This window comes from Diabrotica undecimpunctata, chromosome 4, assembly GCF_040954645.1.
Source record: "Diabrotica undecimpunctata isolate CICGRU chromosome 4, icDiaUnde3, whole genome shotgun sequence".
In the NCBI taxonomy this organism is placed as follows: Eukaryota; Metazoa; Arthropoda; class Insecta; order Coleoptera; family Chrysomelidae; genus Diabrotica; species Diabrotica undecimpunctata.
This window is the reverse complement of record NC_092806.1, coordinates 70,604,225-70,621,159: the sequence shown is the minus strand read 5'-3', so window position 1 is coordinate 70,621,159 and position 16,935 is coordinate 70,604,225. Positions and strand designations below refer to the sequence as shown.

General features: G+C 31.4%; 1 protein-coding gene across 5 annotated transcripts in view; it reads right to left on the bottom strand.

Annotated features, from left to right (window-relative positions):
* Window positions 1-2,778: 2,778 nt before the first annotated feature.
* Window positions 2,779-16,935, bottom strand: part of Ypel (Yippee-like) — a 316,125-nt gene continuing 301,968 nt past the window's right edge. For all 5 annotated transcript variants that reach the window (XM_072529701.1, XM_072529700.1, XM_072529698.1 and 2 more), the window contains one exon: window positions 2,779-10,261. In XM_072529701.1, coding sequence (XP_072385802.1) covers window positions 10,172-10,261 — 90 coding nt within the window. In that variant the 3' untranslated portion in view covers window positions 2,779-10,171. The remainder of the gene's footprint in view (window positions 10,262-16,935) is intronic.

The window sequence follows — 16,935 nt, the reverse complement described above, 5'->3', positions numbered from 1 at the left end:
TTTATGGCTTGTGCCAAAGAAAGATGGTTCACACCGAGTTTGTTTCGATGGTAGGAAACTCAATTCTGTTACAGTTCCTGATAGTTATCCTATGCCTTTAATTGATACAATTATTTCTAAAGTAAGAGATGCTAAGTTCATATCTTCTATTGATCTTAAACAGGCTTTTTATCAAATTCCTTTAGATGAAGAATCTAAATTAAAGACTACTTTTTCTGTGCAAAATAGAGGTTTATTTTGTTTTAATGTTTTACCTTTTGGTCTTAATAATAGTGCTCAAGCTATGTGTAGAGTCATGGACTCAGTTATAGGTCCTTTATTAGAACCTTTTGTTTTTTATTATCTTGATGATATTATCGTTGTAACCCCAGATTTTGATGCTCATATCAAAACTCTGAAAATGCTATTCAAGCGTTTGAAAGATGCAAATCTCACTGTTAATTTTGAGAAATGCCAGTTTTGCAGATCTTCACTGCAATTCCTTGGATTTGTAGTAGATGATCAAGGGTTAAGAACTGATCCTGGTAAGGTCCAGTCTATTTTGGAATACCCTGTACCCACAAATACAACCCAGATACGTAGGTTGATTGGCTTAATTGGTTATTACCGTAGGTTCCTAAACAATTTTGCTACTATTTGCAGTCCCATTTCTGACTTGCTCAAAGGCAGAAAGAAAGGTCAACCTATTACGTGGACTCCTGAAGCTGATGAAGCTTTTCAGAAAATTAAGCAGGTTCTTACAACAGCTCCTGTTCTTGCAAGTCCTGATTTTTCCAAGCATTTCTATCTTGCTTGTGATGCAAGTGACTCTGGTGTTGGTGGCGTATTATTTCAAAAAGATGATGGATTAGAACATCCTATTGCTTACTTTAGCAAAACTTTAACAAGAGCTCAGCGAAAATATACAACTACTGAGAAAGAATTGTTAGCAATTTTGTTATCAATTGAAAAATTTAGATGCTATATTGAAGGTAGTGATGATTTTACTGTTATTACAGATCACTCCTCATTACAGTGGTTATATAGCATGAAGAATCCTTCTCCTAGAATTGCTAGATGGATAATGAAACTGTCTTGTCACAAATTTACTGTTGTTCATCGTAGTGGTTCTTTAAATGTAGTAGCTGACTCTCTTTCAAGAATTCCTGAAGCATCTCAAGTTTCTCTCTTGAATTTATCTAATTTAAAAACAGATGCTTGGTATAGGAATATGATAGCAAAAGTTACAGATAATCCTAACTTATATCCTGCTTTTAAGGTTCAGGATAATGTTCTCTATAAACATGTTTTTTCTAGCTCAAAGTTTTCCGATTCTTCTCCAGAATGGAAAATTTTTGTTCCTTCTCCACATAGGAAGGAAATTTTGCAAATATATCATGATGATCCTACAGCTGCTCATTTAGGTGTCTTTAAAACCCTTTCTAGGATTTCAGAATTGTATTACTGGCCTAAAATGAGATCATTTGTGGTGAACTATGTTCATAAATGTAAAGTTTGTGCTTCTTGCAAGCCTAGTAACTTACCTCCAGCTGGTCTTATGGGACAATATCGTGATATTAATTTTCCTTTTCAGTTTTTATCTGCTGATTTACTTGGTCCATATCCTAGATCTAAAAATGGAAATCGTTATCTTTTAGTTGTTGTTGACTGGTTTACAAAGTTCATGTTTGTACATCCTTTGGCTAATGCTACTTCTAAAGCTATTGTCAAGTTTATCGAAAATCAAGTTTTTCTTATTTTTGGTGTACCACAGATCTTTGCAGTTGATAATGGAAAACAATTTGTTTCCAAAGATTTTAAAACTTTGATGGAAAAGTACACGGTACAAAAAATTTGGTATAATGCTAAATACTTTCCTCAGATTAATCCTACTGAACGAGTTAATAAGACAATTGTTACTGCAATTAGGTCTTTTATTCAGGACAATCATAAAGATTGGGACAAGGAAATTTTTAAAATAGCCCAAGCTATTCGTCTAGCTAAACATGAAGTAACACAATTTTCTCCTTCCTTTTTAACATTTGCTAGAAATGTTCCTGTTGATGGTTCATTCTTTGGTGCTATTAAAGAAACATCTAATAATATTGTTAATATTAACAATAAATTGTTTGATCCCAAGCCTTTAGAGAATATTTCTCCTATATTTAATGAAGTTCAGAAGAGAATACGTCACTCTTACAATACCAACACTAAACGCTACAATTTACGTAGACGTGATGTAAAATTTCATGTAGGTGACAAAGTCTGGAAGAAAAATAATATCCTTTCAAAAGCTGTGGATGATTTTTCTGCTAAATTAGCTCCCAAATTTATTCCCTGTATTATACATAAAGTTTTATCTCCTTTAGTGTATAATCTTAAGGATCTAGATGGTAAAGACCTTGGTAATTTTCATGTGCAAGATATTAAGTTAGATGTTACTGATTCTAGTGATGATGAGTCTCAATAATGTTGTATAATATGGTAAAGCATTATCTTTTATTATTTTATTTCTTTATATTTTGATATTTCTGTAGTTATGATAAACATATTAATCTTATTTATTTGACATTACCCTAACTGTTTATATATTTCTATTATTTTACTTTGGGTAATTGTTTTTGATTTTGATACAATTAAAAGCCTCATCCAGCACTTTATGTATGACAACATGGTTAGTTGCATACATGGTGTTTTAGTTTTCCTAGGATACATATATCCTAAGGAGATTTTGGGCCAGATTATATGAATCTGTGTTCCTTTTTGGTCTTTTAGAGACAATTAATATACCGTAGTAGGTATATATATATATTTTTTGGATGATATGTTTTTTTTATTTCTTTTAGAGTTAAAATAATTCTATGCATCTACTTTTAGAAATCTGGTGTAGAATTATGGCGCTTTGAAGTTTGATTGTAGTATACCTACTTTCACTTGTTTTCTTCTATTTTTGTAAACTATATTTATGCAGTACTTTATTCTTTTGTGTAGATCCCTGGTTTATATTTAGTGAGAATAACATTTCTTATGTATCATTATCTTATTTTCATTATTAACTTACTCTTAGTCTTCTAAGACTTGTTTTATGCAGTTACTATATCTCTTTTGTGTAGAACTTTGTCTTATTTGACATATCAAGTAAAGTTTATATGTATTTTTGAGTTGTTTATCAATAATTACATTTGCATATCAATGTCTACATGCTTTTACTCATTTTATAATTTTGATATTATTGTTACCTTACTTTAGGTACTCAGTTATCCTGAGTACTAATTTTTTTTTTTGAGGTTCATTCATTAGCAGTATCCATTAACTATTCATTTTTGTGAGATATGATCTCTATATTATGTATTTACCTGACTTTGCTTATTTGTCTTTATTTTTGTATACTTACCTTTGACTTTGATTATTAACTAGACTTCATACTATGTGTATAGAATGCTATTTTGCAAAAGAAGTTGTTGTACTTCCGAAGAAGAATTTCTGAAGACAGAATTCTTCAACAATGTATATCTGAATATATCAGATGCATTGCCCCTTTGTTATTATTATTTTTGTTATTGTGGGCCTGAGCTTTGATGCAGATGTACATTCGTACCACTGGATCTTCCTTAAATGGTGGGTTGTCTCCAGGGTATGGCGTCGGGGGGTTCATGGCACATAGGGCTGTCGTCTCCGAGGAGCGCTGTAGTGGTTTAACCGTGGGCTATGGGCTACTGCGTTCATACCAACATGGTTTCAATTGATCCTTTGGTAGGGTCCATGTACAGTACCAAAGTCTACAGATACCCGATTACTTTAAATTAATTTTTTCCCTTCATTTTTAGTCTGATGAATACTAAAATTCATTGGGTAATATGCATTCATATTCCCCTGAGCATTCCCCTCAAAAACTGTATATTATAATTATTAAATTTTTATTATAAACTTTATGCTACACCATCTTACTGCTTACTTTATAACAGTACCTATTTAATTTCAGTTTAATGAATACTGAAATTCATTGAGTAATTTTTTTTATTTTTCCAGAGATAATCTCTGTAGTAATTTATTAATATTAGATTAATAATTTTAGTGTGATGAATACTACAATTCATTGGGTAATTTTTTTTATTTTCCCCAGATTAACATCTGAAAATTATTTTGCTATTTTTTTTTAAATATAGCAAATTTGAGTTATACTTTAAATTTTTTATGAATAGTAATGTATACTTAATTACTTATATTCATTAATTTAATTATTTTGTTATATATATTTTTTAAATAACATATAACAAATTTTAGTTTGACGGATACTACAATTCGTTGGGAAGTATTCAATTTCCCTGAGTAATACTCTAAATTTTTTTTTATGATCATTCATTTGTTATTATATTCATTAACTTGATTGCTTTGTTATAAAGTATTTATTTTTGATTTGTTACTACAGATTACTACTGCATATATTTATTCCTAGGTAGAACATTGTGTTCTTGTTTTCTTTGAGAAAAATTTCTCAGTTGTGTTCGAAATTTTTCTGATGGGTGGTAGGAGTGTGTAACGTTATAAACGTCACATCTCTATTAATTTATATTTTAATAATTATTTCATTTTAATTTCTTTATTAATTTATTAATTTCTTTATCTTCAGTTTAATTTTTACTATTTTTTTGTTTATAAAAATAGTTGGCGCCCCTGTTTTTCTCTTCTTCCTCTGTCTTTATTTTCTCTCTTTCTGTCCCATAGAATAAATATTTGCCCTCTCACTTTTGTTCGGCAGACTATTCTGTTCTGTGTTGACTGACAAGCTAGTTTCATGATATCTATACCAACATTCTATGACATCTGTGCTAACTTCATTCAGTCTCCCACTTTCTGTCAAAACAACTTTTCTGTAGTGGGATTATTTTTTGCCTCTTTTTGAAATTTATAAAAGAAGGCAAAAATTATTATAAGACTCATTTTTATGGTCTACAACTTCTCTTGGGGTAAGTACTTTCATTGTGATATTTATTCTATAATTCTGATCACATTTCCAATATTTGTAACCTTACTTTCTTTCGAAAGCACATTTTCTTTTGATATATGCATTAGGACTCTTTAACAGAATTTAACTAAGTAGTAACATTCATATTTCATTTTATCCTTGCCATACGCTATTTGTTTAAGTGTAATTTTGTAAGATGGCAAGGAAGTTAAACCTTTTTGATGTGTTTCTAATGCATGTTGTTTCTTATCCTTTTAGTTTATTGGAGATATCAAAACTTTATTGGAGATATCAAAACTTTATTGGAGATATCAAAACTTTATTGGTTTACTGGATATTTTATTGGGTTTGTTGGACACATCAAAACTTAATTGGAGTTGTTGAATTTATTGGTTTATTGGACACCAAAACTTAGGACATACAGCCACGTGTGACTGCAGCTCTCTCTCCAGATTCCACAACTTCTAATTGGAGGATCCAACAGCTAGAACACACAAGCCGCCCATCGAAGCAATAAGTAACACTTATAACTGTTAAGCTTTGGCAGGGTTAATTATTGTTTTTTTATTGATTTAAATAAATATGATTGGTTAAAATTTGTCTTATTTGCTATCAAATGAGAACTCAGGTTCAATCCCTAGTTTAAGACAAGACGAACTCACCCTTGAGATACTGAGCTAGGCAAGGTATAGACGATAAGCTCCCATGGTTGATTGAGGTATTATTTTTACAATAGTATTTCAATTCTCTTTGGTAGTCTTATCGTTACAGAATATTATAAAATGTCTTTTACATTCCACCCTCTAATTACAACACTATTACCATAAATATAAAGTTGACATATTTGGTGAGATCATATCTACAAAAAGTTAACCAAAAAAATGGTTGGTCGAGTCGTAATGCATCATTGAACCTTTTAACTCGAAAACCAATGATACATTCAGTAAAAATAAATGTGACAATATACACTGTCAGTTCTTTCATCTTTTTGACGGACGAACGACAATAATCGATTTGTCGTCATCAGAAAGTCTAATTTGACATGTGCCTCAGCACTTATAGAGCAATCTGTGGATTTTGAACAGGAAGAAGTTATATAAAGTTACGTTTATATTGAACGTTGGTTAAATAAACTGATGCTTCTTCAGAATAGAACTATAATAGAAGCTCTAGTTTTAATAAAATCTTTTATTTAAACATATCTTGATACAAACAGAAATAATCGTTCAGATTCACCCGCCTCTACAAATCTTTTTAATGTTAATAAAATATCTTTTGTTGATGATTTTAGTTAAAATTATTAGTATTTTCTGATAGAAATAAAAATTATGTTGTTACTTTGCCCATAACCATAGACATAATATAATATGACAGCGCGACAGAGAAAACTGACGTAAAGCAGTCCCTGCATTTCTGTCTCATGGGCCGGGTTTATCGACCATGTGACCATCTTATTGGTCAGTTAGATCACATGGTCGATAAAGCTGACAAATTAGAAAGAGATGCAGGGGCTGCTTTATGTCAGTTTTCTCTGTCGCCTGGGAGAACGGGCTGGTATTGCAACGATCAGGCTATCTTGTATTTGTATATGCCCATAACTGTATGAATCTAACATTCAAATGTCAAAACTTACAATTTTACAGCCCTGTTATTAGGTGTTATTTGGATTATATAGCTCATTATTTTACACATTATTTATCCACTGACGATTTTATATACTAGAAGTTAAAAAAATGTAGTGGACTTTGCGAAAACTACGAAATTTGTGAAAATAATTTAATGAGTACAGCGAACGTCAATTGTGATAAGTTTCGTCGCGTGGATTTGAAAATAAACCAGTTTAACAGTAATGGTTAAGTTAATCGTCGTATTGAAACATTAGTAGGTGTAAGTCCGTTGCATAGCAGATAACACTAATTAACACTTAGCAGTAATTACACAGATAGATACCTCGATAAAAGAATGAAAATCTGTCGATCGTTTCGTGTGTCGGGGTTCGATATGTCCAGGTGAAAATCGATAATTTCGATCACCTCAGCACAAATGATGTGTCGTATACCAAAAAATTGTAATTACAATATTTTTGCAGGAACATTTTTAATTTTAACGCGTGGTTATTATATGGTACTGTCTAAATTCTGATAATTATTATTTATAATAGAATAACTAACAATATTCGAATCAGTTTGCCACTACTGCAACTATATAAAGTAGCATTAGGGGGTAACTCTTTTTTCCCCACTAAATATAAAATTGTTTTGCCTTTAACCAAAATTCAACATCCAGTAATAAAAACGTATTTACTATAATTTCTTCCCATTGGAAGCTCCCAAATCCTTTCGCAAACAGATTGGTCTATTACAGATCCATACAATTTTTATACATTTTTATCTCAGATTCTTTACCACAGATACAGTTTCCATTGCTAACACAGAATGCTTTGTAAAGAGCTTCAAGTTTAAGATAATGTTAGACGACGATTGCACATTGTTCCCTAAAGTGGATAGGAGTGAAGAGTAAAGTGATTAACAGGAATATTCTATTATATCTTTAAAAATTACATTTACAGAAAAAGATCTAAAATTTATATTGATTAAATTGATCTACAAAAAAATAAATAAGTAAAGCTACAAAATAGAATGTACGATGATTATTGTTATTTATAAATTTTGTGGTGGCATATTACACGAAAAAAGTACTGATTAATTTTCAGTTTCATTTAATTAAAAATTTGTTACAACGCAATAAACATTGGTAAAGTAAATTAAAAATAATCTGTATTTAACCAATATTTTTTTTATTAGTTAGTTGACGCAGTGGGATGGGCAACACATTTTTTTCAAGTAAACTTGTTATAATTAATGAAGCTATGAAGGTAATTAGAATAAAATTATTTATCTAAAGGTGCCCATTAAAAATTGATGCTTATTTATTACATTTTATAATAGTTACTTAATCAATAATACTTATATTTTCTATGTGAACTTTTAAAATTTTCATTAAATGAAATCCCTCATTATAAACCTAAATAATTCCTGTCTATGTGTTCAAATAATCTCTTGTGCTCTAGTGTGCGTGTTTTTAAGAGTCTCTTTGTTTGTCCGATGTCAATTATTAAACAATTACTATAACGAACTTAAAGATAATCCACTCGACGAGAATTTATTATTTCTTGTTTTTTTTTGTTTATTTATAGCTGCTTAAAATGTAAAATGTAGAATTTACAGAAAATTGGAAGAAGTTATCGGAGAAACTCAGTTTGGATTCCGGGAGGGATATGGAACTCGCGAAGCATTATTTGCCTTTAACATCTTGACACAGAGGTGTTTGGATGTGAATCAAGATGTATTTGCTTGTTTGATTGATTACAACAAGGCATTTGATAACGTCAAGCATGACCAACTTTTAGAGATGTTGGAAGCTAAACAGTTAGACACTCGCGATATAAGAATAATATCTACTCTGTATTATAATCAGAAAGGAGTCGCACGCGTCGAAAATAGCACAACAAATGAAATTCAAATTAAAAAAGGAGTTAGACAAGGATGTGTGCTGTTACCAATGCTATTTAATCTCTATTTGGAAGAAATTATGAAGAAAGCATTGGAGGAAGAAGAGATTGGGATAAAAGTTAACGGCCAACCAATTAATAATATTAGATACGCAGATGATATGGTTTTAATAGCGGAGACAGTAGAAGACCGGCAAGCCATTTTAAACAAGGTAGTCACAGCTAGTGAAGAAAAAGGGTTAACAATGAACGTCAAGAAGACGAAATTCATGATTATTTCAAAAAAACAAAGATTGAATGCAAACCTGTATATTCACAATAACGAAATCGAACGGGTGCACAAATATAAATATTTGGGAACAAGCGTTAATAACAACAATGACATCACAGAAGAAATAAAAACTAGAATTGAAGGCTCGAGTTGCTTTTGTTAATATGAAGGACATTCTGGGAAGTCATGATAATAACTTAAACCTAAAACTGAGATTGGTTAGATGATACATCTTCTCGATACTGCTGTACGGAGTAGAAACTTGGACTTTAAACAAGAGCAATATTGATAAACTAGAGGCCTTCGAAATGTGGATATACAGAAGAATTTTGAAAATAACTTGGACAGACAAAGTAACAAATAGTGAAGTTCTTCGAAGAATGAACAAAGAACGGGAGCTGTTGATCACCATCAAGAGAAGAAAGTTGGAATATTTTGGTCAAGTGATGAGAGGGAAAAAGTACCGATTGCTCCAGTTAATTATCCAAGGAGAGATTCAGGGCAAACGAGACGTGGGGAGACGACGTATATCTTGGCTGCGCAGTTTAAGAGACTGGTTCCAGTGCACATCTAACCAATTATTTAGAGTAACTGCTTCAAAGATACGAATACCAAAGATGATTGCCAAACTCCGTAGTTTTGAGGGCACTTGAAAAAGAAGAAAATGTAATCCTTATATCCAAATATGTAGGTAACTTTTTTGTAGTTTTATCTTGACAATGAGATTTAGATTACTATTCTAGGATTGTATATCAATTTGATGGTATATGACGTACAGAAAGTTCATCACGGTGTTCAATTTTTCTTATTTACATAGTCAAAATCAATTAATAACAATATTAATGTTTTATAATTGCAAAGTAAATGCTTTAAATAAATTTATTATAAGTTGATAGCCATAAATAAGAAATATAAAATCATTATTTTTAATGAGCAACTGGACCCATCAAAAGCATATTATTAAAATATTTTACTCGACAGGTACCTTCTTAGCAAATCAACTGTCGAGTTGGAGAATAACAAGTTTTCAGTGTTATATTTAAAATTTTGTAGATCGATTTGATTTGTTTTTTTGCCGAAATATGAATAGAAAGAATGGTTCAAAATATAGACATATTATTTGATTTGAATATTCCTGTTATCTAATACAGTGCCTTACTATCAAGCATACAACGGCCAATAATTTAATCACAACATCCATTACCTACGCTTCGCACCACTTTTTTCTAATGATGAGGAAAACTTAGGTCACACAACTTGTTGGTTTCGATTCAAATATGTTTAAACTATCGAATATTTAAATATATTCACAAACGCCTGTCTTAGGTCCAGTCCAAAAAACAGAAATTATTGTTCAATTTTAGTCTATACGACATTGTTTGTTTGTCCTTAAATGATTTAAGGTCCATTTCGGATAAGTCACTTATGAGGGTTTTCAGTATTGTCAGTCCCAACCATTTTCTTTGATCATATGAGCTAGTTCAATGATGAATTTGCCTTCTTTGTATTTTTGGCTGGATTCGAAGGCGTGTTCCTAAAAACAAATTATAAATTAATAAAGCGCAATGGGAAAAATTAACTAAAAAAATACAGCATTGTCACTGAATATGAAATTAATCATTTAACAATTTTAGAAGGAATATAAAATTTTTTATTAAGATTTATAATAATATAATATAATAATAATAAGATAATATAATAATAATAATAAGAAAATGTAGTTGTTGAACAAGTAGAAAAAGGAAGGAAAAACAAAGGAAGACATCCAAGAAGAACAGATAATAAGTAGGATAATAATTTTAAGAGTTATTAAATTAGTATACTAAGTAAAGTATTAATGTGAGACAAAACGCAAACGGCCTGAAACAAAGGCAATGCTACCACTAAACAAATAAAAGAACATCTCCCACTGTAATAATGATCGTTGTAGCATTATACAACAAGTGATATACAAATTACTAACCACATTAATGAAGAAAAAATCTGGAAAAACTGTAAAAATGAGGTTTTTGTAAATAGAAATTAATGATATATGTTTTCATTGATTTCAAACTAGCGCATGGCTCGGTGGGCAGAAGACTACCTTCTTGATCCAAGCAAAACAAAACATAAGTAAAAATAGCACTACGAGAAACAATAAATACAGTAAGAGTAAATTAATAGGAGACGGAATAATGCCAGGAGTTTCACGGATTAGAACATAGTCTAATAATAATTAAGTAATAGGGTACACATCTAGTTCAAAAATAGTTCATCAGGGAAGATCTAGAAGTACAAACAAGGAATATGGGAAACTAGTATTTAAGGAAGTCAAAAACTATGTATGTTAGAGACACTAGTTAAAAACAGAATTTATTTTTTTGGGCTTTAGCCATTCAGGCAGTTACAGCATCTTAATACAATTAGTGTTTTGTATCTTAATACAATATTTAAAAAAAAATGTGTTTAAAGCGTTAAAGTATAAATAAAACACAAGGCGGAAATGTAGCACTAAAGAAGAGACAAAGATTACTCACTCCTTATCCAGAGGCTCGTCAGTACATTTATTTGTGATAAATTAGAAAAAACCACATAAATGGATTTAAGATTAAATCAAGCCAAAAAATATGCAGGATCCTCCAGAAAATAAAATATTCAGATGAACTTGTGCTGCATTACAAACAGAGTAAGGATGGAAAGGCGTAAAAAATGAACAATTTTTATGTTGAACAAAGTTTACAATGTATACAAAGGACCAAGAATAGATGAAACAATTAATACCAGACTACTTCTATGGGTGGAAAACTTAGAAAGAATGGCGGAGCCAAGATTAATTAAACGGACAGCATTAAAAACACTGGAAGTAAAAAATAAAAGGAATAGATCAAGAAGAAGGTGGTGAAAATCGGCTATGCAAGGTGTCAAGACAGAAAAATAAAGAATTGTAACCGACAGAAAAAATCACCCAGCTACGGGCCCATATAAGAAATATTTTTATCAAAATATAAGTTGCCCTTAACAGTCGTTTTTTGTAAATTTGTCATTTTCTGTGGCTGATAAAGTTTTTGTTAACGCGCTCTCGATAAATCGAATATTTACTTATAAAATAATGCTTGTTAGTTTGATCGTATTGCTTTTTGGTTAATTTTTCGGAAAAGAAAAGTGTTTCTAATAACAAAGAATAATTTATAATGAGAATAATTTATAAGATGTTCCAGTCGGTATATCGAAGAACTGGTTGGCGTTTCGCGAAGTACAATATCCGATGATTTACAAAGATTTCGAGAAACTGATTCTTACTTAAAAGGACCTAGACAGGGAAGACCAAGGACAACAAACGCCGTGTAAGATTGGTTTCTTAGACTCTAAGTGCTTCGAGAGTAGACAGTTACTGCTACAGCATTGATTAGAATACTGGCAGATGTTCACGGTACCAATAGGTTCACTTGATATTGTACGTATAAGATTAAGCAAAAGCAATTTATTATCTTATGTACCTGCTATTTTCCCTTTATTGGACGCAGCTTATCAAGACATTGGAATTTTCTCTTACTTATGCAGATTGGGATATGGAAGATTGGAGAAACGTTATGTTTTCAGACTAATCTAGTTTAACGAGATATTCACCTGATGGTCGCGAAAGAACGTTAAGGAGGTCTAGAGAACGCTGTGACCAATGTTGCATTTCTTCTAGAGTACAGGTTGTTGATAACGGTATAATGGTATGGGCGGCATTTCTTTGGAAGCTTACAATTCTTGTTATGTTTAAGGAAGGTGGTCTTAATGATAATAGGTATATTAGGGAATGTCTGAAAAAACACGTGGTACCTTATATAGGCTAAAATATATTATATAGGCAGGGTAAAAATGCAATACCTTATAGATGTTTTTATTCGCCTAGAAGGTCTCCTAGAAGTCCAGATATTAACCCCACAGATAATTTGTGGGTCAAATTAGGCAGGATAGTTGAGCACAATTATGGTGAGTTTAATACTGTGCTACTATTAGAACAGATGCTGGTAAACGAGTGGGAGTAGATACCGAAAAACGAGATCGCTTCTTTGATCCAGTCTATGCTAGAAAGGATAAGAGCTGTTATTTGAGTTTGAGGAGGAAATACTCGATTTTAATATCCATATTTGAAAAATATCTCAGGAATAAAAAAACATTGTGAGAAGTGTTTAAATTTATTTAAAGTTTTTATTTTATCGTATGTTATTGAAAGTACAAAAACAACGTACTGTAATTTAGGTTTATCTAATACCTATACTTACTAAATATTTTAAGATTTACGAAAACTTCCTTGGTACACCACAATTTTTCCAGTTTTTTTTTATTAATACGGCTAGTAATTTATGAACCACTTGTTATATAGTTCTATAAAACGATAAATTACTACAGTTGGAGATGTATACTTATTTATTTATTGACAGCATTGCGGCTATATTTGTTGTATATTGAGTCTTTTGCGTTCTGCTTTACAGTAATATTTCACTTAATTTACTAATATGGAGAAGTCTTAATAGTATTACCCTACTTATTCAGGAGCCACACTATACATATATATTTATATATAAATCTACATAAAGTATTTTCCATCTAAGAAGACCGCTTTGCAATTAAATGCTGGTAACTTTATTACTAGCAGACCAGATAAGCGGCGATATATTTTACACTACCTTTATGAATAACATTTTACTGCTCTGTTGTTTCAATCAGCACTGCTCAACAAGTTATCGTTTATTGGTTTTAAAATTTTATTGCAATAGTACTAGTACGGAATATTTATTACAACAGTGAATTTATTACATGTTAATTTTTTTAAATTTCTTCTGACGTATCGTTTAATGTAGGTTTACCCAAAAATCAAAGGTATGTCTTTACAAGAACATATTATTTGAAAAATAAGGAGTACCATGTGTCATAATAATTATTGTAATCTCCTTTATACATACTTTAAAAATTTGTTTAGTAATGCATTTAGATCAAATGCATTAAATCAAGTAGATCAAATTTAAACTTGTCATTATATTACACTTCTGTTTATCGTTAAAAATTAATTGATGGTCGTGGGTTGTATTGGTGTTATTTAATAATTTAGCAAAATACATAATCATAAAAAATCGTATTTAAAACATGCGAACGGTTTTTGCAATCACAATCAATGCAGTGTTTATGCTTGTTTAGCATTGGCTGTTAAATAATTTGAGTTCGATTATTTCGTCTGTTGTACAACCCTCGTCCTTTTTAGGGTGTAGTAGTTGTATATAAGTACCTTTTTTTTATAGTAGTGTAGTGAAGCGATACATTAAAGTAAAATGAGTAATTTGAAAGAAAATAAAATACAGTCGAAACGTGGAGTGTTATCTCCAGAAGAACGCCGTTTAGTTCTAAAAGTCGAAAGTTATTTCAATTTGGAAAAAAATAATATGGGTCCATTGACATCTGTTATGACAGTTCAGAAACGCACATGCGATGCTTGCGGTATCTCAGAGAGAACATTCCGAAGAATTAATAACATGAGTGAGGATGAAATAAATAAAGTAAGCAAGAGAAATCGTCGACATCCAAAAATTTAGATTTGCACCAGTCAATTAAACTTGCAATTAAAACTATTATATATAATATGTATAAAGTCAAAGAACATGTAACAATTAGTGCTATGTTACAAAAAATAAAAGACAAGGAACTGTGTGATATGAATTTAACAAGTTTGTGGAGAGTGCTGAAACATTTAGGTTTTCGATATAAAAAGACAAATAGTAGACAAGTATTGTGTGAACTCTCTAATGTTGTTTCAAAACGGTGGCATTTTTTAAGAAAATACACGAACAATAAAACGTCTGATAGTCCGAGGCAAGTTGTACTTTTAGATGAAACTTGGATTTTCGCTAAAGGAAATATGTCAAAATTATCCTGGCAAGATGGCACCACGAAATGTTATTCTTCTAGTCGTTCTGATAATGGTAAACGCTACATTATACTTCATGCTGGAAATGATGAGGGTTTTATTCCTGACGCTAGTTTAATTTTTTCGTCCACAAAGAATACAGTTGATTACTATGGAAATATGGATGCAAATATTTTTGAAGAATGGTTTGAAGAAAATTTGTTAAAAAAATTGGAGCGACCATCCATAATAGTGTTGGATAATGCATCCTATCACTCAACAGTAGAAGAGAGATTTCCTTCAATCAGCTGGACAAAAGAATAAAGTTGTGGTTGACAGAAAAGAAAATTTATCATAGTGACATATTTTTAAAAATCGATTTACTTCAAAGGTGTGGAGAGCACAAAATTCAAAAGAAATTTGTTACTGACCAAATGGCTCTTAAATATGACAATGAAGTTCTTCGAATTCCGCCCTACCATTGCCACTATAATGCAAATCAGTTAGTTTGGGATATAGCCAACAATTTTTATGATAAACATGCATCCAAAACAACAGATGACACTAGCGTTCTTAGTCTATGGAGAGAATCGCTAGAACAAATAAAGGCAGAACAATGGCAAAATTGTATTAGACATACGGAAGACATAATCGTTCAGTCTTTTCAAACCCCGAGTGAGTTATAGATGAGGTCCGGCCTCTAATTATTCGGATAGACAATTCAGATAGTGACGATTCTGATAGAGAAATATCAGACAGTGAATAGGACACATCGTTTGCTAAAAAGAAGTAACAAAAAAGTATTTCGAGAATTCAATTCGGACTTTGTGGTGTGTTTTAGTTAAACGATAAAGTACCTTCGGTCTAATTACTGGACTGCATACTCTCAATAGGTTTGGTATTAATTACTGGACTGCACGTGTTTAAACCTTTGGTTTGGCTGAAAACTCGGAAGTGATTTAGTGCATACCAGTAACTTGGCAAGTATTTACTAATTTTATTTTATGCAAAACCATTCACACAATTTTCACTCTACGCAAAATAGAGGCTTATAGAGACCTTAATGAACATTTCATGTCAACAAATATGTCGACAATTTCGAGTATTCGAAATATTCCGTCCCACTTCTTTTAACACGCCCTGTATACATATTATATTCATTTTATTTACCTTTGATACAGTAAAATCCAATATTACTAAACATAATATACAGGAAATTAAATATTTTTACAGAATGACGGTATTAGATTTTTGTTTTGATACAGTGCAGCAACAACCGCTGATACGTATTTCGACCTTCTTATCAGAGCAGTGACTATACCGTTCTGAAGAGACCTAAGAAGGTCGAAATACGTATCAGCGATTCTGTTTTGTTATTTACTTCGTTTGAAGTACCAGAAACTGAATTCACTAAGAATTTTGACCAGGATGAACGGCTTGTGGAATGCAATTTTAGATTCCCTTGCCGAGTAATTTATCCAGCTGTTTGTTTCGCAAATTTTAGGAAACACAGTGGTTAAGATTTGAATTCGGTTTCGCTAAGTAGAAATCGTTTGATTTCTCTTTTTGTTTTAAATATTTTTACTTTTCAAGCGAATGGAAATAAATATTAATGCCCCACTGTTTGAGGCCCACTGATCATATCTTAATTGCATATCGGCCGTCATAGGGTAAAACGACTTTATCTATATATTTTCTAAAACGTAAAACTAAACTAAGACCTCTTTACATTGTTTTATGTTTAGTGACGCAATCGGCCAAAATGACAGACGGGTGATATTTTTTTAAATTCATATTAAATGTAATCATACCATAATTAATACCTCATTTGAAGGCTCTTGTGTCCGTCAATAAGTTCCTCGATTGTTGTACGATTCCGTCGCGATGTTCCTAATGATGAAAATTAATATTCATTGACGGTAATATGGTCTGTGGAATAGTAGTTTGATTGCAAATGTGTGGAACGCGAATATGTGACCATATCTTAATATATGTGACCATATCTTATCATGAATTAATACATTGTGATTCGGTTGGATGTCAATCACGCTCGAACGTGTGATGTGTGTCCTGTGATTATAAAGACTCCCTATTTAATTAGGCTAATATTGAATTAGACGTAAGTAAATATCGTACTTTGTATTCACCTTATTTTATGATTGTCCGTTAGAGAAGACGTTCGTGTAGGTCTTCAGGGTTTAAATCAGACTCTCTCCTGCACTATCTCATTCTTAATCACCACAGTATTTGCCATTCTTAGACCATTCAATAAGTCTCTAGTGCAGATGTACGATGAGGTAAGGACGAAAGAATAAGAAATAAGATTTGCTGCGGAGTCG